General features: G+C 43.4%; 1 protein-coding gene across 4 annotated transcripts in view; it reads right to left on the reverse strand.

Moving 5' to 3' along the window:
- Positions 1–685: 685 nt before the first annotated feature.
- The window catches only part of TSPAN5 (tetraspanin 5), a 111,723-nt gene continuing 88,525 nt past the window's right edge, over positions 686–23,883 (reverse strand). The window contains exons 1-7 of one of the 4 annotated variants that reach the window (XM_019488071.2): positions 17,555–17,642; positions 16,541–16,798; positions 15,652–15,822; positions 13,029–13,154; positions 7,162–7,209; positions 6,920–7,036; positions 686–6,315 (exon numbers count right to left, since the gene is read on the reverse strand). In XM_019488071.2, coding sequence (XP_019343616.1) covers positions 6,250–6,315; positions 6,920–7,036; positions 7,162–7,209; positions 13,029–13,154; positions 15,652–15,822; positions 16,541–16,711 — 699 coding nt within the window. In that variant the 5' untranslated portion in view covers positions 16,712–16,798; positions 17,555–17,642 and the 3' untranslated portion in view covers positions 686–6,249. Of the gene's footprint in view, positions 6,316–6,919; positions 7,037–7,161; positions 7,210–13,028; positions 13,155–15,651; positions 15,823–16,540; positions 16,799–17,554; positions 17,702–23,883 lie in introns of those variants that run through there. The other 3 variants (XM_006278538.4, XM_059722339.1, XM_006278539.4) reach the window with 3 other exon arrangements.

The raw sequence follows: 23,883 nt of genomic DNA on the forward strand, positions 1-23,883 counted from the left end.
TCAAAGTCACTGAATTATTTATGGGTGGTATCAAGTGTGAAATGAAAGCAGACTGAGGAGATGATGTCCGTTCAGGATATCACACTGGACTGCAATTCAGAAACTTTCATATGAAAAATTTCTGAAAAATGTACATCAATGAAACGATCAAGAATTTAGCAGAGACATAAGCTGAATTCGTTTCCATTTTAGCACAAGAATCCATTCGGCACTGTTGTCGGCGAAGCAGATAAAGATTTGTTGCCCTTGCTCACCTGCCCTCTACGACAATTAAAATTGGATTCTTGTGGATTTCCTCCCTACTATTCCCATCTGCACAAATAAAACAGGTGATTTTTGAACACTACATGGTCAGTAAAATAATTAATCTGAATTTGAACAGGTGTGCTAGTAATGCATGACCACTGGCATCTAAAGAGTAACAAAGACCATGGTTTGAAATAAATAAAACGGGAAAATTACCCAAACTCAGTTATTTAGAATATTTCACATAATAGTAAGTGAGAGAGTTCCTTATTAAGAGTAATTTCTCATACCAGCTCATTTTAATAGCATCAAATGGTAGAATGATAATGCAATTTTCAAATGGTAAGAGACAGGTTTAAGTCTTATTTTCCTAAAAGTCTATCTGTATCTTCAGAGTAAAGTATTACATACAGCAAGAGTAAACATTCACAAGGCAAGGCATATTTCACACAATTTTATTTATAAAACTGTAATCATCTAACAAATTGCATATAAAATGATTTACTTCAAGTAAATACAGAATACTGCACAACTATTAAAACTATTGTATTGTTCATCATAAATGTATTAAAACATTCCTAAAAAATGCCTCTATTATAAAACAAAAAAAACAAAAACACAAATAGCGTGATCAAGACCACTTTCAATAGCTTCAAGTGAACAACCAAGAAGTTGTGGCAGCTTTCCAATTATGCTCCAGTTACATCCATTGAGATCAGTATGTGATACAATACCACATGCCAATGCTAAAGATGAGAAATATAAGCAATACTTGTGCACCTGGCCTATGTATTTCCTTCAGACTGAAGATGACCATTTGGAAATCAGACAACAAAGCTTAAGTCAAACTCTACTGGCATGCACTTCTGTTATAGCAATACTTTCAATCAGTTAAGTGTAATTGGCTTTTACAATCAGTTTTGCAATTTACAGTTTTCTTTTTTTTTTTCCTTTAAAAAAAAAAAAACACAAGAGAATACATTCGTATAAAAAGAAATGCTACACAAAGGTAAATACCCTTCATCGTGCTTTAGGGTGACTCAAGGAGAGCAGTTCACTTCGAGCTAGACTGGAATGTACTTACTTGACATGGGACTAAGTCAAAATTCAAATCCATATCCCAACTTTCCCAAAGCTTGAGATAAGTGCTCCCTTCTACCACGCATACAGAATGTATATGAAGACGCACACACTCATATATATGCAGAGATGTAGCCTATTGTTAATGCATTCAAACAGCAAAAACACAGACAACTAATAGTTGTCTATCACTGATCGCATGGCGTGTACTAGCAGTCACATTGTCTATTTTACACTGCATATTCTTAATTGAGATGTGAACTAATTTCTCTTTCTAAGCTACAGCTGGTAGCTAATGGTTCTTCCTAAAGAAACAACACAAGAAAAGATTTCTTTTTTCTAGGCAACTTCAGCATACTGGGTTAATGAAATTCAGTTTTAACAGCATGAAATAATTTGGGAGGAAGAACAGGGGAGGTTTAGGTGCTGGGACCTACATACTGCTTTAAACACCAAGTTCTAGTCTCCTTTCAATACCCTTGCAAAGAACGGACCCTGATACTCACATACAAGGTTTTCTTAACTGTCACTGGTATCTAGCACTGGGTTGACCTAGGACCTTTCCGAGGAAGCAAAGATGCAGGTTCATTTCCAGGACCATTTTAAGTCAAGCCCTAGCACACCAGTTACAACCCTGATATAAGGAGATGGCAGCTCCCTGTGAAGTCAGACAGTACTGAACTTGACCCTTCACCATTATAGGACCTGCCTCTTCCGATCTCAAGCAGGGAACAGAGGAAGCAGCGGGGGGAGATTCCAGAAGTCAAAATCAGAATTGGAAGCCGCTATTTTCCCTTCTTAAAACATCTAACAGCTGTAGTTCCCATATTAGACACTAGAGGGCAGGCAATTCAAGCATTCCTGGCTCAAACCAATGGATATGTAAAACTTCTAAGTGATTGTTCTGACAGATTCTCACACTGTACAGCTTTCATAACAGTATCAACACACAGGTACGACGAGTAGCAGTTGGGTGCAAGAGTCATTTCATTTGCATGCTGCTATTTACATTACAAATAGTATTTACACTTCAGAACCTAAGCCAGGCTCCATCTCCTGATTCGCTACAATTAACGTCTCTCTGAAAAGAAAGAGATGGCGACTGAAAGGACAGAGTATGTACACGTAATAGGTCTCAAAGCCAGACAGAAAAGGGGCTCTCTTCTGCGACTGCACCGTGGATTGGAACACAGAAGTTTAGGAAACTGAACATTTATGAGAGTGAAACAGAGAGAGGTGGAGGGGTGGACTTTCTAATAACCAAGGGGTCTCTAGATCTGTGTGGAGGGTTTCGAGCAGTGGTTCTCAACCTTGTATATGCTGAAGGCACCTCATGGAAAATGCCAGCTCTTCGTTTTCACTAGTTTTGGGGTTTGTTTGTTTTTTAACTACAGAAAAATAATAGAGAAATTCTTCTGTTGCACAGAACTAAGACAGACCACCACAGGCACTATGGATTCCTATTTGAAATCACCGGTTTTATCATCTAAATTGTGTTTGCATCCCTAACAGTGCTAACACCGTGTAGCACCCCACAACGCCTCTGAAAGGATCTCCAGCCACCCCAGGGTGCCACAGCAACCTGGTTGAGAACCACTGGTTTAGAGGCAAGACTGGACACAGACAAAAGCTTCACCCCAGCTGATCGCAACACTACACCTACGTGCAAACACAGATATTTTGCTCTGTAAGCGGCTGTAAGAAATCTAAATGGCGACATTTTTCTGAGCAGCTATTGCACCTTGTGGCTAGTTAAACTGACCTTTATGCTCACAGCTAATACCACCATCTTAGACATACTAGAATTTGCCCAGGAATGTGCTGCCAAATTTAACCAAATCCCACTGGGAAAGAGCCCAGAGCTCATGCTCTACTTGTAGCTGATTTGCGCTTTTCGTAGAACTTTATGGCAGAAAGTTAGTTTGCAGGTGGTAGGATCAATATAAACTGCATCAGTTTTCAAGGCATCCCATAAGTTTTCCAAACTAGCCTCATAAAAGGACATGCAGACGGAGGATCCTAGAAACATAATCACCCATTTTATAAGCAAGTGTGGGGTATGAACATGCAACACAGGCAGCTAGTGCTGAACGTTCAACATGCTCCACTAATTGGGGGAGAAAAAACAAAACACATCTTAAAAACTGGGATCAGCCGCTGCAGAAGTGTAAGAGGGCTATGGAAAAATAAAGGTTATATTTAATGGTTCTTAAAAGGAGTATAGTAATTCCAAGACCTACAGTAAACTTTGTACATTTGGTCTGTACATGTCAGTATGTGTGTGCAAGTAACAAGAACAAAACTTCCCTGTTCCTAAATGCTTCCCTTCCCATCAACATGACAGTACCACTGGCCATATCTCAGAAGCGTGACTTAGCAAAAGAATGAAATTATGAGAAGTAACAGAACAAAAGTCAGTTATAAAAGTCAGTTGTGAAAATTCAAGTAGAAGAATGGAAGTTGTCTTCAGAAGCCTGCGGCAACAGCCGAAGCATTAAAGATCAGTGGCAACAAGTGATGTTTCTGCAATGGGGACTTTTAAAATGTAAAAGTACTGGTTTATAATCAATGCTCGGGTGGGGGTCTGAACCCTCCTGTTTCCCTTGATCTTGCTGCACCATGCCATCCTACAAAAGACAGTAGCATCAGAAGCCTCCGTAAACCCTCTGTTCAGCTGCCATTACGCAAAGCCACGTGCTCCTTAAAGGCAAATGAGTAGCTCCTCATGCTAAGAGGAGTAGCTAATGAAAACATAACGCTGCAGTGAGGTTGAACCAGCTTTATTAAGGACAGTGAGTATAGACACTTTCAGAGTTTGTTGGTTTGTTTTTTTTCAAGTTGCCATTGGTCTTTAACAGCAGACATCAAAGGATGTGGGTATTGCCCAATACCAAGTCAACTGGTCAGGTGGAATTAACTGGAAGATGAGGTAACACAAAGACAGACAAGAGTGCAACTGGATTGTTTGGCTCTTCAAGCCTATGAATGATGGTGCATACCACCAGCCTCCTCGGCAAAAATGTGGGTTGTCTACACGCAGCAAGGTAAATTGTGTGTGTTTATGTGCGTACACACGCAGGCATGCTTACTCACATATGCTGCGTCTTAGCAGTGGCGGAAGTACAGTATTTTTAATACAATGAGTTAGTTTTTTCTAAGCCACCAAATTCATCTTCGCAAACGCTGAGGACCGGCAAGATGAGAAAATATTGTGCAAGAGCACCATCAACTCTTATTTGAAGGAAGTAGGACTTCAAGGGAGTCATCACAGCATAGGGCTGGGTCCACGGACATCAAGAAAGTCATTCAGACAAGCTGAACTTTACAAAATTAACTGGCTCCGCAAGTTACCATCAATTGTGTTTACATTATATTTTAAATAAAAGCCAATCACAGGCTCCCAGCTAGAGTCTGATCCATGTCTTTTCCTCATATTTGTGCTTCATTGCAAATGCTAATGTTTAATCTATTAAAAAGAGCCCATAGGCATCTCTCTTCTGATCCTAACACTCTTCTTGTTTAAAAATATCCTTTACCCTATTGTTTCAAGAAAGCATTTTGTTGCATTCAGCTAGAGAGATATGTAAAAGGGAGACACACAGATAAACCTAGCAAAGATTTACTGAACTGAGGAAAGCATTTACTTGGGCAAAGCTGTTCTCTCTATATTCCAAGACAAGGGGATATGAACTTTACACAGTCATGTGTATCTACCAATAAATAAGCACAATCTTTATTAGAAACCTACTGAATCATATGCAAGGATTTAAAAACAGGGTATCACAGATTCTAACACCAGAGCTCATGCAGGTAAAGAAGCTTTTTGTTTTTTGTTTAAAAAAAAAAAAAAAGGGGGGGTGGGGAGGAAGCAAAGCCTCATCTAGGAAAAGATGAAGAAAAATCTCATTAAAAAAAGTTGTGTACAACTATAACAACACACGACTATTAGTGAGAGCCAAATACAACAGGTTACACCGAATTCCAAAGAAACCAACAGCTCATATTTGGGTACATAATTCTTCATTTTCTTTAAGTTAACATATTATTTCATTCTCTACTTAACATCACTCACCTGACTGCCTCCCCCCTCCCCAAAACCATCCTTACCATCCTATAAATATTTATAACACATTCTTGCTTAGAAAGGGTATTGCCCTGGTAAGGTATAGATGAGAGTACCAAACATACAACTACCTGGTTTGTCAGAGATTTAAAACTCCTTTCCCTTCATAGAAAGGGTAGAGAAAGGGAGAAGGATAGTGACACGGTTAAACAGTTATCACCACAATCTTGCTGATTCCACCCACAGAAAAAGATATAGAGGGAAAGTGTAGAAGTTCCTGTATAAACATCTTCTTGGTCTTAAAAACAAATTTATTTCACTGTACAACAGAGGAGTGGGAAGTTGGTTCCTGTTTCATGGGTTTAGTTTCAGAAAGGCCTGCAGCAATGTTTAGCCGTGGAAAACAAGAAGATTGGTCCTTTAGAGAGTGTCGGAGAGATATACCATCTCAGGAACTTTTGGCAGCTATCAAAAAAATATTATGACATGGAGCATGAACAGCATATCCACAAATTACAATGCAACCTCTGTCCTGTTGATGCACACCAATTAAAAAAAAAAAAAAAAAAGTGTGTCCGCTTATTACTCAAAGTCAAGAATACAGTAGAGATTCACGGTTCAACAGCTTTTAAACTGGTAATTTAAAAATAAATCTGTCAGTGAGCAGCAGATTTTGAATAGCCCACCCCTATCCCTACCCCCGGAGAAACGAGTTCACTGCAATGTCAGCAACTTAAGATGTGAGACTGCTTGGGAAAGAAGGCTTCCCCATCACCATGCAGCGTGGTGTCGGAGAGACACAGTGGAGGTTTCAGAGGGTTTCAGTTGTCCAGTGTCTTGTGATGGTTATTTCAGCAGTTTTACCAGCTGGCTCTGACAGCCTCAATGTCACTAACCAAGTTCTGGGCTAAGCAGATCCCGAATATCTGGAAAAGACAAGGTTGGTTAATTTGGGCATTTGAAAGTCCATTGCATATAGCTAGGTTTCTGGGATTACATAAGACTCTGACACAGCAACAAGGACACGAAAACTGAGACATGTAATTGTACAAGTATCATCAGAATCAGCAGAGGGAGCTTAGGGGCAAGGGAAGAAGAAAACTCCATTCAACCTTTTTTTTTTTAATTAATTAGAGTCCAAAAAAAGAATATAGCAGGTCTCTAACCTGAGAGCAGAGATAGCATGAAGATTTCTTCCCAAGAGGAATTTAAAGGGCAATTCTTTTGGCTGCTAATCTTCAAATCATCAGAACTAACCGCATCCTATATTCTATGAAAACCAGCCCCAATTTACATGTTTGCTAAATTGGGGGTGCTTGGACGAATAACTTTCCACATAGAAAAGAATATTTTATTTTTTCTACAGACAAATCCTCTGTCATTAAGTTTTCCATCAGCCCATGTTAAAAACTATAAACTACAGATTATTAAAGTGAAATATCCTCGTTTCCAGTTCTCTGATTATTTCCCCATTGTATTTTTTGTTTTCTCTGTATTTTTTTTTTTTTAAATAGGGAACACGTGCTGTACCTGCAACAATGCAATCCCAATGAATATGCCAGCGACTATAGTAAGATTGTCCTGAAGCCATTTCTCAAACTGGGGGACGCAGCCTTTAGTGTATATAACAATCTGCTGATCAACTTCCTGCCAAGGGGAAGAGAGAAATAAAAACAGTTAATGAACACTCCTCTTTCACCTCGAACTCGAATCTGCTCACCCAAAGTTATTCAGAACCTTAAGAAATCAGGTAAGGAAAAAAAACCACTTACTGGTTTCTGCCTGGCATCATAGCCACACTGGGTGTTAATCACGTCTTCCTATGGGAGAAAAAAAACAAAACAAAACAGACAAACTGGTGAAGAGAAGAGCTTTCACTAACAAGGGACTGCTGCGTTCTCTTCCGACAGCCTTTCACAAGCTCCATGTCTGAAGGGGGAAGATCCTGGGGGGGAATATCTCTTCCAGTTAAAAGTGTTCTACAGGTTTCCGTCGCCAACCACGGTTTTGAGTATCCACGCTTAATATTCTATATAGCATTTTGGCTACCACGGTATAGTTTTGAGTAATCACGGTTTTCCATGGCCATGCATCAGCCCACCACCTACCATTTTTCCCATAGGCCTTTTGTCTTACCAACCATGGTCACTTTCAGGAACCCAACCCCAGAGGCTGGCAAGAAAAACCTGTATTTTATCCCTGAAAATGCACTAAGAATATTTCTAGTTTAGTTCAAAATACAGTTTGTGCTACATGGAAAAGGCAAAGTTATGGGATGGGAGGGAGGGCGGGCATGGGTGAGTGATGAATTTCCTCCTATAGCTGTTGAATACTTGGAAGTACCAGTGCCATGCCATGCCATCTGAACAACTCCAAAATTCACTTTTCCCCCCTCTCATCTTATATGCCTTAAAAATGGGTTGCTGTTCTGCCTCAAAGGTCAGGGGAAGAGTCAGGCAAGTGGTATTTTTCTGTTGCCTACACCCTGTCCACACAGGTTCAACACCCTGTAGGGAGAGAGTCACTGGCTCTTTTCCTGTTGCACCTCCCCGACTGGAAGGCTCTGAACTGCAGAGCAGGAAAAACAAACTGTACCAGGGAGCATTTCTCAGCAAGAGTGGCAACACTTTGTTATTTTGTGGAGGCTACATTTGTTCTGATGCAATACAGTGAAAAGTCTCTGAGAGCAATGGCTGTCCCATATGATGCATGCCCCCTAGTCCCTTAGACCACACCTGCCCAAGTCCCAGGTACAGCCCTGTCCCAGTCACCACTCCCCCCCCTCCCGTCCCCCCCAGTTCTTGCTGCTGTGGCAGCCAGGGTCTCTGGGGCAGGGTAACACTGCAGGAGGGAACCTGCATAGTAGTAGCAGGGCAGCAGCTCGCACTGTTGATGCGATGGCAGTGAGGGGGAGCTTGTAATGCCCACGTGGCAGCAGTGGGGGGCAGGGGGCTGTATCCTCATTTCCCACATGACTGCAACCCCTCCTCAGACCCCTCCCAGTCTCCCTCCCTGGGAACCCCAAAATGTGACTGCAAAGACCCGCACCCCCAATCCACCAAAGTCACACAAGTGCACTGCAGAGTTTGGTCACATACAAGGGGACTGAAATTTAACTGAACTCGTTTATGAGAATGGAAAGGGAAAAAGTGAAAACACCCCCAGCCATAGGTCCCCCACTCACAAGACACCCAGAGCATGGGTGCAGTTACTCCCCCGCTACCAATTCACACATCGCAAGGCATGCTGGCTGGGTGTTCACCCTCAGCCCCTGAGGTCAGAGTCCCAGCACTTCAACACCCAAGACGACTGTTGTATCTGGAGTGCTAGAGCACTGTCCGTGTGGACACTTCTGACCTGCAACACCTGTGAATGGTTCCCAATCAGTGACATTTTGGAATGGTTGAGCTGTTGTGTGTAGTCCCCTCTACACATTACATTTATGCTAATAACATTTCATAGTTGACTTGTATAGCACTTTACTTTGTCAGGCCCAGTGTCTGGAGCGCCCAGGACCAGCAATCAGCTGAATATCAGCCCCAGCTGGAGGCTGGGGATGTGGAAGCTGACAGGCTTCCCTGCCAGGGACTTTACATCCTGGCCAAGCAGCTCTGGCCAGACAGCCAGCTCAGGGGAGTGTCGCAGCAAAGAACTTTCCCCCCACTGGTGGCTTTAAACCTTGAACACAGAAGCTGAGCCAGAGCTGCCAGGCATAAGGTTTAAACTTTCTATTGTGGGGAGCCCTTTGGCTCTCCCCACCAATCCCCCACGGCCAACAGCTGCTGGACATGGGTGTTTGACAAACAGCTGATTGTCTGTCCAGACATCTCTGGGGTGCTAGCCCCTATATTGGACCATATTTTGATGTAGTAATGACTTGTTCCGATTCAGCTTAACCCTGTTCATGATTAAATGTAAGCTAAGCCAAAGAAATTCTGGTTTGAAACAAAAGAACATTCCCACAGCTGCTGCACCACTTTGACACCAAAGGATTACACTTGTGTAACTGTATCCTGACAAGTGCTTGCCTGTCTTAGGATCCTTTGCAGGTCCTACCTAACCAAGTGGCAGAGAAAGGAAATCCTGGATGTGAGGGGAGCCAGGTGAGAAGCCACACAGCCCCTAGTTTTACATGTGTGTGTGGGAAAAGCCTCACTGCACAAGCTTAAGAAAGAAAGTACTAAAACTAAAGTTCCAAGACTTAGATTATTTATTCCCCTCAGCACATGGTCTTATTTTGAGATGCAGGCCACACAAAGTTGTCCCCCTCAAGATATAGCTAGCTGGCCAGCCTTCTAATACACACCCCCCTCCCATGCATTAGCTCATGTTCTGAGTACTTTCCCATAGGACAGATATTGCATTTAATGAATCTGGGCACGTTGCTATCCCTGAATGACTCCTAGATTTGTTACAACGCTATCTTGAATGATTATGCTCACATGCTTCACAGCATAGTGAGAGTAATCATTAAGCTGATTGTGCTACTACTTTACAGTGAACACAGTTGATATTTCCCTTTAAATATCAGTATATATGTAGATATGATTATTCTGCATCTCTCGCAAATGTCAGATGCACAGTATGCTCACAAATGCAAAAGTCATTTCCACATGGGCTGTGCTTATAGAATTACCTAAACTCATTTGGTTTTGTAAAAAAAACAACAAAACACAAAAAAACCCCATATTTAAAGAAGCAGGCAGCGATGACCACTTTAAGGGTGGGAATGGGGGTGAGCCATGTGGCCCAAATATAAAGCACTGGCCTCATCTGCAATGAGATTTGTTTCAATATCTTCATAAAAGCAGGCAGCTGGTTGTGCGGCACTTCCAGACCATTGTGACTACTGGTTCCCATCACAGATCTACCAGAACACAGATAGCTTTGCGTAAAAGGCAGACACCTCTGAGGAGAGGACAAGTATAGCAAGTGACACTGAAAGTGCAAAGCAAGGTGCATTAGCAGGAGTGGGAAGTGTCTGTGGTACCTGGTGGCACAAGGCCTAGCTCTACTCAGTTGGACAGCGCATAAAACGGAAGAACTAAAATTCACTGCAAGTGGAAAAAAAGCCAGACAAACTGGATAATACCAGTACCGGTAGGTTGGCTTATTTAATCCATATAAATAGGGTGACCATACTATTAAGGAAATCTAGGATATGCCCTCCCCCCAAGTCAGCGGGCAAATTGGGACGGGCTCCCAGGTCAATCCCAGCACCTGATGGGACCCAGGCAATGGTGCCCAGGTTGCACACCCGTTCCAGGCACAGGGCGGGAAAGGAGGCATCTGGGCCTAGGCAGGATAGAGCCAGCTGGGGCCACAGTCCAAGGGCAAAGCCTGGAGCTGCTCCCCTAAACATGAGTCCCCAGCAGCTGGATGGGTAGCAAGGGGGAGGGACCCCCAGCCCCCTCAGGACAGGGGTCAGAGCTGCCCTCCCCTTCCCCCAGGAAAGCCCCACCCTCACCTGGGCTCTGCACAGCAGCAGCCACTCCCTGGTCTCGACTCCACTGGGCTGCAAGCAGGTGAACTTGTCTGCCACATATGTGAGCAGCCAGCACTCAACAGCATTCCCCCTGCCCTGCCCCAGCCGATACCTGCCCCGCCCCAGCCGATACCTGCCCCAGGCAAGAGGAGCAGTGCCCAGCTCAGCTTGTCCCCTACATCCAGCCACTGCTCAGAAGGAGCCAGGCCAGGCAGTGCAGACAGGGTAGCACTGATCCGGGACTTTTTTCAATTCTCTGTAACTGGCCGGGACACTAGGACAACCTGCGAAACCCACAACTGTCCCTGTCCCAGCTAAACCAGGATGTATGGTCACCTTATGTACAAAAGCTAAATGTATAACATCAGGCATGACAATACCTGTACCTCTCAATACACGTGTACCTCTCCCTATACCAAACCCTTCATGGTCAGTGAGCTGTCTTCTGAAAACTTCACCCTTCCTTGTAGATTCTTCCCAACTGCTAAAAACACAACTCTAGTATGTTTTGTTTCACAACATAGACCTGTATCTGTTTAATATGAAGTGAAACTTCAGTAAACAAACAACTCTGAAATGATTGCTTTCATGTCAGCTGACTGTAGCATAAAGAGGCCTGATGCCAAGCCAAACAGTTGGACTTCATTATCATCACAACAGTCTGTCATTGTAAAGAAGCAGAAATGCAGGAGGAAGGAAAGGTGGGGGAGGAGGGGGAAAGAGAGAGACAGAGAGACATATTTCCATTTGTATCTCAAATTCAAAGCAAATAATTTCTTTGGAACAGAGACTGGGATTTAATACATCCCAAAGATGCATGTCTACACATTGCCCTATGACAATGTTGTTACTGCGCCATGCTTTAGTACTTCCTAGTACTAAAGCACAGCGCAGTAAGTACCCATACTGTGCCGTGCACGCAGCGCAGTTAGTTTTAGCCACTACTTCACCGTGGTGGCGCGCTAAAATGGTGAAGCGCACCACTACAGCAAAGTAGCTGCCAATCACATGTAAACTCATGAGATCACTGCGCTGCCAAAGCACTACGTAGGGTGACGCATAGATGCTCCCTTTGTGTAGTACCTAGCACAACCAGGAGGGACTAACCCAGCTGCAGTCTTCAGGTACTACCGCAGAATGAATATGAGCATAACTACTCACCTGAAAGCTTGCAGAGAAATAAAATTTTTTGCAAATATTTAGTTGGTCTAATAAAAGATATCACCTCTGCCTCAAGAGTTTTGGTTGCCTATGCCCTTAGACCAACACAGCTACAACCAATCTCTCTAAAACATGGAATATATCATATTTTACCGTTCTGAAATGGAACTTCACAACATGAACAAGAAAGAAGCCAAATTCAACACCCTGCCTGCCATCTGACACCTTCAGGTAACTGGAGTGCTTCAGCCATTGTCTGTTCCTATTTTGCATTCTCACTAAGCAGCTTTTTTACAAACTGGCCTTTCCACCCAGGAGAAACCCCAATATCTTTATTTTCTCCTCTGCAAGATGGAGTTCTTTTCTACCTGGGAGAACTCTTAACATTTTTTAATTCTCCTTTGCCAGATGAAGAGCATCTGAGCCCGAAAGCTTGCAAAAAAAAATATATATATATATATATATATATATATTTATTTTGCAACTATTTAGTTGGTCTAATAAAAGATATGCTAACAAAAGAGTTTATAACTCTTAACAAAAGAGTTATGCTAACAGAAGAGTTTTGTCAGCATAGCTACTATACACATTTGTTCAGAAATCAAGTTTATTCTAGGTGTTCACCTTTGCAGCTACTGTTCAGCTGGAGAGGGGAAGGGAAAAAGTGAAACAACACAATGATAAAATTGAAAGCAACCAGCACATGACCAATTTAGGCCCTTAGCTGTACTTCTATTAACATGTGCACCTGGCTGAGCCAACAATTCCTTCTGCCGAAAAGTAGCAAGCCTGCACTACACGGTGAAGTCTTCCAACATTATCCCAGGGTTAAACAACAAACTGATGCTGAGTGTGCTGGTTGAACCTTGACATGGCTGGTAAGAACAAGGGGTAAAACAGACAGCCCATGCCCTCTCTAGAATACAGTGTGTCCTGAAGCAGTGTTTTAACGTGGGTGCAGAAGGCAAAATGGCCTATTTATTGTTCACTTACTGCAGGGTCTTTAGTACAGCACGAAAACGGCACGCCACAGCGCTCTCGACTTGCGTTGGAATCTGTGCAATTGAAGTAGATATTGAGGTTCCAGTCATCAGCTCCAAAGGCCCCGCAGCATTGCCACTACAGTAAACAGAATGAGAACATCTTTATATCAGGATCAGCATTAACAATACAGATCACTGCTACCAACTTGCCTCAACCTTCCAAAGAGAACCTGAAATTCACATCTGGTTCCTTTTTCACTGAATTATTTTTAAAAAGGGACCAGCTCAATCCTTGAAAGTGGCTCTTAAATTACTGAATAAATCTAGGGACAAGCAACCCTCCTTTTCAAGGATGTATTGGATGTAGGTAAAACCCACCCAGTAAAAGAGGAAAAACATCCTTAGTAATAGAATAATCAGTAAAATACAATGAGCCGTATGGTCAGCCAGGGGAGGGGAGGGGATGGGGTGGTATATAAGCAGGCACAACACCACTGTAATTAGCAAAGTTGCCTTTCCACCAGCTGCAAATCAGACACAATGCACACATCTTCACCAATTCTAAACTGAAGGTAGGTCAGGGTGGCACCTAAGAGACTAACTGGTTCCGAGAGACATAAACTTTGCCTACGACAATACCATCTATTAAGTAGGGTGCCTGTCTCCTGCCTGACATCAGGCTAACATGGCTAATCACCTCACTAAATTTTAAAGGGAATTTAGCAGGTATAAAGACTTGCTGGACTGCTGATGCCATACGTCAAAGTCCTAATTTCAAAGAAATTTGCAGAACAAACAGAATTAGTTCTGGCTTTAACCACAAGCCCCTGACCCAACACCTGCAACCATTTCATTTTCAAAACCTGGGAAGCTAGCTTGCTCTCTATGCTTACCCTGTCTTTGGCTTCTCTGCTGAGACAGCTGTTTGAATTGTAATGGGGAGGGTGTTTATGTGGATGTGATCTAATTTCCAGTGGGCAAGACTTCTGTCTTACATAAGCCACTGATTTTAGATAGAAACACCTTCTCACCACCACCAAGCTGGGGCCAGGTGTACAAATCTGTAGCACATTACTTACCCACTTGTCCAAGAAAAAAAATGCAAGCATCAATATAAAGTGGATATAAAGTGAATTTAAGTGTTTTAAGCAGTAGCATAACTAGGGGGACAGTACAAGCAGTGTATCAGCCCTGGGTGCTGAATTAGTGGGGATGCCAAAATGGGGGGGTGTCGCCCCCCCAAAGGCTTTGCTGCAGCAACAGCAGCCACCCCACACTGCCTGGCTCCTATAGCCAGACAGGCATAGCTCTTTACCCAGTAATATATCTGGGGCACAGATGATAAGCAGAATGGCACACCTTCCTTTGCCATGGTCAATGCAGCTCTGTACTCAGTAGCATATCTAGTGGGTGGGAAGCAAATGCAGCACCAGGGGCTGGTCTCAAGAAGCCTGCATCATGGGGTTGCTGCACCCAGTATACAGCGAGTATGTCCCCCAGTAGCAGCAGCAGCCCAAACCCGCACTGCTACAGCAACAGCTGCAGAAGTAGCAGCAGCTGCTGAAGTGCAGAGAGCCAGGGCAGGTAAGACTTTACTCCTCACCCCCAGGACCCTGCTCTCTAGTGGTCTCCATAACCCCATTCTTTCCTCTCCTCACCACCCTAGGTGCTGAAGGAGCTTGCTACACTTTTGGTTCTAAGTCAGTACACCCAAGACTTCAGAAACACTGGGTTGAATCTGGGATGGTATGCAAAGGTGGAGCTCACAAACTCAAAAGCCCTGAGAAGTATAGCAAGAAAGAACTGACCAAAACAGTGTTAAAGTGTGAAGCTCAAGGCAGGAAGGAGTCACTTAGATTCCTTTATACATTGGTAAGTCTGTGTAGATAGATCCTAGGAGGAGTCTTAACTTATACCATGTGATACTTCCCTAAAATATATTCACTTTCCCTCGGGCATGAAGAAAGCTGTCATTTTTGTATTTCTTGTAAGGAGAACTTTAATAGTGGCCCAAATCCAAAACACTAATTACTTTTAGTCTAGCTGAAATCTCCCCTCCCCCAGGCTTCATTTAGATAAGCTATTCTTCCTTACCTTCCATGGGCCACATTCTAGCATTTTGAGCACTACTGAATGGAATCCAAGCCCCACCACAGAAAAGACTATTTCTATCACTCTTGGAGAAGGGTGTTCTACAGATGTTGCAATACTAATAATAATGAAATATTTTAAGCCCCACGAATATTGAAAAGGTCTTTAAAAATATCATCAGGAAATGGAGATGGTCTAGTGGCCTTAGCAGAAGCCTAAGTTTTTTTGTTTTTTTTTTTTTTAATTCTGGATTTAACCCAGCATCCCTTTGTGATTTTAGGCAAGTCACTTCATCCCTCTGCCTTACCTCTCCGATCTGTAAAATTGTTAAAGAACTACCATACCTCATAAAGGTGCTGTAAGGATTCAGATGCATCTGTAGAAGCACTATGAAGGTAGGACTTACATAACAATTGCTTAAATATTAGATTACAGATATTTTTGTTCCTCCTTGCAGAAACCAACAGATGGGAAGTAAAAGTAGGAAAGGTCTTCTTTTAAAGTGGGAACTTTGTTTTAAACCAAGCAGAAGTCCAACTTACATATTCCTGTGTAAAGTCTATGAGGTTTTGCAAATCAATGTCATCTCTGTATGCTCTGATGTTGTTGTTTATAAAGAAATACAGCTGGTCTTTGATCCAGTCTTTGAAAACAAATGCCAGAACACCAGCAGTGAGCTCCAGGAAGAAGATAATCCCCAGGAACACAGAAAACTACAAAGAAAAGGGAAAGAAAAAGTTTTACAACTCATTTTGTCTCTGTAACTAAAAAGGTTTCCTCCCCCTGCACAAGTCTTTCAATTATATCTAAATGTTAATGATCTCAAAACTGGGAAGTTAGGTCAATGTCAGCATATTTATCAACACAAAGTAAATTTATTCCTACACATAGAAAAACTGACTTCTTCTAAAAATGCAATTCATAACAAGAGCTACAGTGCCTTTTTAGGTGCCTTTTCATTTCAGCACCCAAATCCATGAAGCTCAATCTAAGCACATGAAGCAGGCACTGGTAACAGCAGAAATTAATTAATGAGTAAGTTACAATGGAATGCCTATGAAATGATTTCTTATCCACATTAAAACCAACTGAGTTATGATGATTAGTGAAAATGCAATGAATGCCAAAGGCATTACAAATGATCCACCACTCATTCTAACCATCTCTAGTGAGGCTATATGGGATTTTAAAACACAAATGGGTTCTGGTATATTAGAAATCTCTCTTGCAACTGTGCTCTTGAGTCTCATTTCAATATGTTCTTTCTGCTTGTTCAGATACATTTTTAATTTTTCCTGCCCTACAGGAAGCTATTTCTGGTGTAACAGATGGGTTCATTTTAGGCAAGCTGAGAGAAGCAAGGAAAGGAAGAAGCAGAAAAAGTTACAATACTTTTGTAGCAAGACAAAAGCAAGTTAGAACAAAACCAACCTTGAGAACAGTAACCAGCAACCACCTCCTCTCTCCACACAGCACTTCTGCCCCAAGGAGCCAAAGATATCTCAGGAAAGCAGCAGTTGCCCAAGCAGCATTTTCATGTACACATAAACAGATTATAGTGATGAAGGCACAATTATCATTACACAGGCCCTGTCCATCCATGGGCTACAGCTTGAGAGGGGAGAGGAGGGTGGCTTTACAGAAGTGAGTAAACTGTGGTCTCCCTCAGTTTTAAGTGGAAAATGAGCCCTACGAGAAGTATAGTTTCCAATCAAGTCAACCCAGCTGCTCAATTCAAGAAGGAGCACTAAATGCAATGACTCATGGTGTGTAGTAAGAGTCCCTTTTATAACTCAGAGTTCAAGCCAGTATTCGGGGAGATACTTCCCACACAGCCCCAGACTGAGTAATGATGACATTAAACAACATAGATAGCAAGAGGTGGTTAGCCAGGTTAGCCTGAAGTGGAGCAGAATGCAAAGATGACGTGCACCGTATACAGACCAACTGAATGCAAGTGGTGTTGAAACAATCTGGACCACAGTCAGGGATATCTGCAGGGACTTGTGATCTCAAACCAGAAGGGACAATAGGGGACTGAACTTCCATGCTAAGTGTCGTGTGGGTCGCATTTAATTGCGCATTCATGTCCCTCATCCTTGGCAAAGACAGCTCATTACAGACTTAGAAAGCTCACTATGCACATTATTAAAATTGGTTCTTGCCTTAGGGAAAGAAAGGCAAAAACATTAGATGGGATCCTTATAAGGAGCCATGTGCTCTGCACTGACTCTTTAACATGATTTGTATTGTACACATTAAAACCCAAAGACCTGATAGCTTCATCATTTAAGTGTTAAAAAGTTAGGGAAAATCTGAACTACAATACGTCTCTGTCAAATACCCTAAAGGCATATATTGAGAGACTGACGCTGTTAAACAGTAACACAGAACATGGTTTCACTTCTGTAACTGATGAATCAAGCAGTTGCAGAGACTACTTACGAACTTGAGGAGGAAGGTGTTTTCTCGCAGAGCTCCAATGCATCCTGCAAATCCCAAAATGAACATGACTCCTCCTACCACAAGGAAGAGCCAAACTGGATCAAAGCCTCCCAGGTCAGTAATAGAGGAGATATTGGACAGCACTCCCTGGGAAAGAAGCAATGCCAAGGAATAACAGATATGTCTGGCTTTCTATTGTGCAAAAGTTCTCATTTTGTTTTGCCTTTAAATTACAGAAAAATAACAGCAAATGAATGGTCTACAGCACTGCCCCAGACCACAACTATTAGGATCTTAGATTCAAAAATATATAAGAAAACGGAAGTTGCTTTTCAGTGCACAGTACATATTCAAACAAACAGCATGGAACATGAACAGAGTGCATTTGGAGAAGCATCCTTTCCAAGGAAATCACAGGAGATTTCACACCTCATGCAGCTATGCAGCATTAGCTTGCCTGGAAGACAGAACAGCCAGCGGAGTGGGATGATGATCAATCTATTTTTGTTCCTTGTGCTCGACAACATTAACATTTTAGGGTATCATGGAAATTTTTATACAAGTAAACATAGTTACAAGTATTATGATCTAACAAGGAACACTTTTCACAGAACAATCAGTCCACCTCTGACCACACAGTCCTTGTACTCAAAGGAAATCTATACAATAGTTTTGAGATGATGGGCCTGGAAACAAAAATGCATAACTACTGGACACTAAAAACAGTGAATTAAAAACACAAACAATGGTTTTATGGTTCATTACAATAAACTAACTAACCTCTGTATTTCACAGTTAAGAATGACCCTCTTCCATTTTCTACTGTCCTATTTCCTTATATCAGGGGTGCTTAACCTTTTGCCTCCATGAGCCAGATGAGTGGCTTGGGGCTGGTCTGTGGGCCAGATCGGGCCCTGAGCACCAGGACTGAGCCCTGCATAGCCTCAACTGGCCCCTGCCTGTCAGAACTGAGCCCCAGGGCCCTGTGTCAGCTCAACGTAGCCCTGAATACCAGAATCAGGGCCCAGGATCCCCACATCCTCTCCACCCAGCCCTATGTCCCAGGATCACAGCTTCATGCCACCTCTACCTGTCCCGCTGGTCCTACACCACCTCCACCTGGCCCCACATGCCAAGATCAGGCCCCAGTGCCCTGCACTGCCCCTGCCCAATCCCACACACTGAGATCAAGCTCTGAGGCCCTGTACCACCTCTGCCCAGTCCCACACACTGATCAGGCCCCAGGTTGCCCTGTATATCCAATCTACACAGACTCCTGATGGAGGTTGAGCACCCCTGCCTTACATAATTCAGCTTATCTAGTTCAGCTGCCTTTTACTTGATTTGTAGCTACTTCTGACTATTTCTATTTGCTCAACAGGTTTACTGGCATTTGCCCCCTTCTTGAAATTGTTACTTTCATCTATATAATGGAGTCAAGAGCTATTGTTTTCCTTGGTAGCTAAGCTTTGACTGTATCAGCTTGTTTCCCAGAGCTAAGAAAGGGCAGTAATGTCTCTACAGCTGATACAGTAAAAGATATTACCAAATACTTTGCTTCTTGCATGATCTGAGAAAGTAGAAAAAAGGGCAAGTGCAGACTGATTTATTTTTTGAGTTTACTTTTTAATGCTGAACCTGAATGCTTTGGGGGAAGCATAGGAACATCATAAGCAATTTCCCCAGTTGAGGAAAACAGTTATTATGAGGCCTTCCTACTGAAGATGGTAGGATGCATCTTATAGAACCAACATAAAAAATGGGCTAGAAGAGGCCTCAGAAGGCTATCAGTTCAAATCCCTGCTCAAGGAAAAACCATCCACTTCTAAAGTGCTATCTAGGAGATCTTGCTTATTTACCTCACTTCTCTGTAATGATAAAACCTCTGTCAAGTAAAGAGAGGAAAGCTAGTGACTCAACAGTCAGCAATAAACTTTGCACTTAATCTGGAATCTCCTAAAGGGCCAAGTTTAAAGAGTTAAAATCATAGGTAACATGGGTGTTACCACTAGCTTGCGACTAGACTTGTAATATGGATCACTGAAACCTTTTGAATTCTCAGTATAACAGCCAGCATAAGCCAGGCTATAACACAGTCTCCAACTGGGAGCAGAAGTCAGGGGGGGCTGCAATAATGCCAGCATCTTGAGGAGCAACAATTTCATTCTTCTAATGCTTTGGACTATACTTTGGCTGATCTCAAGAAGAGGTTCATGGGAAAGGGAAAGAGCCTTGCCTTACATCTGTGAGACTGCAGACAAGCAACTAGGATTCTGGTCTCTGACCCAGTTCACAGCAAAAGCATTATGGTCTCACTCCATTTCTCATTTCACACCAACTGGAAGCCCAGGCAAATGCTGCAAGGTGCATGCAGCGCATGTAAACTTACATGACACAGTGTACCAGGTTCCACTCTTGCCTGTGCTCTGCTGCAGAATTTATATCTTACTCTGTCCCCTGATAAAATGCTTCTGGCCATCCTGAGTTCTGCCCCTCCCCCATGCATTATTGTAGTTAATGAGGCAACCATTCTAGACCTCAATTTTCTATAGCTTTTTCCTTTAATATAGTATGTTTTCTCTTGACATATCAATTAAACTGCTTTAAAAGCTATTTATTCTTCCTGGTCTCATCCTTTCCCTTCTCTCACCTCATTTCTCTTTCTTGGCTATTGCCTCTTTGGGAAGTTCTTCATTATACCTCTGTTGAGCCTGGAACCGCTGCCAAGAATCATGGTCCTTGTCTACTTGTGCCTACTCAGTGCACAACTAAATCTGAAAATTAGGCAAGACAGATGGCTGAGAGCAGCCATAATAAGCACCCTGGCCTGGGAGAACCTGAGCATGGCATGTGCTAAAGCAGGGGTGCCAAACTTGCCCCACTCATGGGCCAGATGCGGAAGTGGCAGTGGGTTGAGCAGCAATGGCACAGTGATTAACCCAGCCATCACTCATCTCCCCCATCCTCCATCAAGTGTCCCCAGGGGGGCTCCAGTCCCCAGATTTTGGAGGTGGGCCCTGTCCCTTCTTGCTCCACTCCCAAATTCCCAGCCTTCTGTGAGCAAGACAATATGGCTCCATGAGCTGGATCCCACCCATGGGCCATATGTTTGAGACCCCTGTACTAAATCATATATGCTTTGCCCTTGACCACTTGGAAATGCCCACAAAATAGCAACAGTTTCAAAAGCTTCCATCATGACCTTATTTCTTAAGAAATATCATGGAATAAACCATAAAACAGAGGAATCTGTTCGAAGTATGGAACCCTCATACCTGTGAGTTTTTATGGACAACTTATATTACACTAGGGCAAGTGATTATTTGTGTACATGGGGCCAAATCTATGCCACTTACTAGGTGCCTAAGTGTGATCTTATTTCACTCTACCCGAGTCCCAGAAAAGCAGTTAATGCATCTCCCTTCTGCTTGCTGCTTTTCACAACTTAGACCTATGGCTAAGATGATGACACGTTAACATTTTTTCAGAGATCTGAGCACAATGAAACAGGATCATACTTAGGTACCTAACTTGAATTGGGCCTATGGCCCATGGTGTCTCTGATATAGGGAATAACACTATCCTCAACTTAACAAGAAAGATTGATAGCTGGACAATAGCAAAATTAGTAAGGACAGTAGGGGTGCACTGATAGAGATTTTTGGGGCTGATACTGATAGTCAATTTTTAAGGAGACATATTGGCCAATACCAATCCGATTTCTGATACCAGCCCTGCAGCTTGGAGAGCTGCGTGCAGCTAGTAAGTCTAGTGTGGTGGAAGGGGAGGAGGGGGGGGGCGGGGGGGGACAGATCAAAGCCCCTGCAGTGAGGGAGGAGTGGGGGTGGGGCAAGCACTGCCTAGCCACTGTTCATCCGGGGGCGGTAGGGAGGTGGGGGGTGGCTCCCATCGCTGCATGCTGCTCATCTGGGAGCCGCTGGTCTGGCACTTGCCCGCTCATCAGGCAGCTCTGGCCACTGCTCCCGCTGCTCGTCCGGAAGGGCATAGGGGTGGCCATGTGCCCCCAGATCTGCGTGGGGCAGGAAGGGGCAGGATGGGGCTGGGGCTGTGCAGGCTCTTCCCAGCCCCCCCTCCCCCCCCATGTGGGAACCGCCAGATGAGCTGGTGAGCACCAGACTAGCGGCTCTCGGAAGAGCAGCGCACAGCACTGGGAGCTGCCCTCCCCCTGCTTCCTGGATGAGCCATGGCTGGGCAGTGCTTGCCCCAGCCCCACTCCTCCCTCACCGCAGGGGCCTTGATCTGCCCCTCATGCCCCTTCCCTCCCCCCACCCCTTCCACCACACCAGACTTACTAGCTACATGCAGTTCTCCATGCTGCCAGGCTGTGCTCCTCACTGCTTACCTGCTACATTGCAGCTGTGCACATGCACAGGCATTTATCGGCCAAATTATCAGCCACATCAGGCCGATTCCTGATACGATCAATTCTCTTTACATTGGTGCTGATCTGATATTAGACTGATGTACTGGTCCACCTCTAAAAGGACAGTTATGGTTTATGAGATGCCCAGCAAAAAAGAATTCTCCAATGTGCACAACCAGGAGCCTTGGGAAAGGTCTGCTTGTTAAACAACAAGAACAAAGACATCATGCAACCCAATCCTGAAGTGCAAACTGGAAGCCAATAGCATGAGTGTCATCCTCATGACAGATTTCTCTCTCTCTACCAAAAAGCATTCCTGCCTGACAAAGACAGATGAAAATCCCATTTTCCCTGTCCTCCTACATTACACTGCATATCCTGCTAATCTGATTGTCATTCAGTAGAAAGACAAAAATAGACTTAAGACATGATATAACATAATACTGCTGACAGTCAGAGTTGGCTTCAAACAGATTAGCTGGCATCTGCCCAGTTCCGACTAATTACGAATGGGCTGGTTTATACCAAGAAGGAGGAAACTTGTGTTACCTCTTGGTGTCTACTGAAAATTATGCGAAGTGCTACTCACAAGTTTGCTTCCTTGTCTTTCATTATGTATGCCTTAGCACATGAGGCACTGAAATGGTTCCATGGACATGCATGAACTGTAAATAACACGCTCCCCCACCCCCAGCCAAACCCATAGAAAAGTCATACCCTTAGATGCAAACGTGTTAGGAAATAAAAACTTTACCTAAGAATAAAAGGGATGTTTTGTGTGTTAAAATACTACTTTATCCCACTTCCGCAACATTTCTACCTTTTCCTTCAGAACCTGTATTAACTATCATATTAAAGAAATTCTGCCTTAAAAAGCAAAACTGCAATGCAGCCATACGTTAACAGAAGCTCCTTCTAACCACATGACACAACGTGGGACCTAACATACGTTAGTGCTGGGAAGTGCTAATATGGGACTGGACAGGAATAGTCAACTTTATTTAAAAAAAAAGAGCAGCAAGAGGATGAGCCATGTCATTTAACTGCATGATTCTTTTTATTTGATTTCATCACTATGCAACTCAGAAGCAGTTATGATGACTTCAGTGGTGTTGCTCTGGATTTATAAAAAGATTAGAGACAGTGGGTGCATCTACTAGAGACACTACTCAAGATTGGAGCAAATTACTGTACAGTAAGAGTTACCGTCTACATGTGCAGACACTTACTGAGCAGTAATTTGCTCTAATCTTGAGTAAATTTGTTACTGTAAATAAAAGTAGCAAATTTACTCAGGAGTAATTACTGGCACAGTAAGGCACATGTAGATGGCCAACTGGAAGCAAATGTGCTCCTGGTCAGCTGGGCAGCTGGGGGTGGGAGATTGCTTCCTGCCCCGGAAGAGGCCTGCTGCCAGGGCCGGCTCTGCCACTGGAGCTCACATGGGAACAATGTCTCCCTGCCCCAGCAGAAGGGAGCTCCCAGCCCCAACTCCATGATCACGTATGCAGATCAGGGAGTGGGGGCTGAGAGATTCTTCTCTCTCAGCAAATGTGCTCCTACTTACCCACACGTGTAACAATACCTGCCTGGGGTGGGTTTGCTCTCGAGTAAATTACTCTAAAGTAAACCCAGCCTGGAGCATTTGCATGGGTAGATGCACCCAGTAAAATCTACCCCTCTGCACTGAGTTTTCAGCATATATGGATCCACCAAATTCTAATATCAAGGAGAACAGAATCTAGTTCAGAAAGAAAAACAACCTGGTATTTGCATTTTTTTCCATTATCTACTAACTCTAGAATATGAAGCTCAATGCCTTCCATCCTGATTCCCAGCCTGCACCCCCCCACCCTCTCCCCACCTGATTTTCAGGTTTGGTACAGTTTACAAGAGACTCCAGCAGAAGACAGAGGGGATCATCTAGAATCTAATAGTTCTCATT

This window comes from Alligator mississippiensis, chromosome 2, assembly GCF_030867095.1.
Source record: "Alligator mississippiensis isolate rAllMis1 chromosome 2, rAllMis1, whole genome shotgun sequence".
Lineage (NCBI taxonomy): Eukaryota > Metazoa > Chordata > Crocodylia > Alligatoridae > Alligator > Alligator mississippiensis.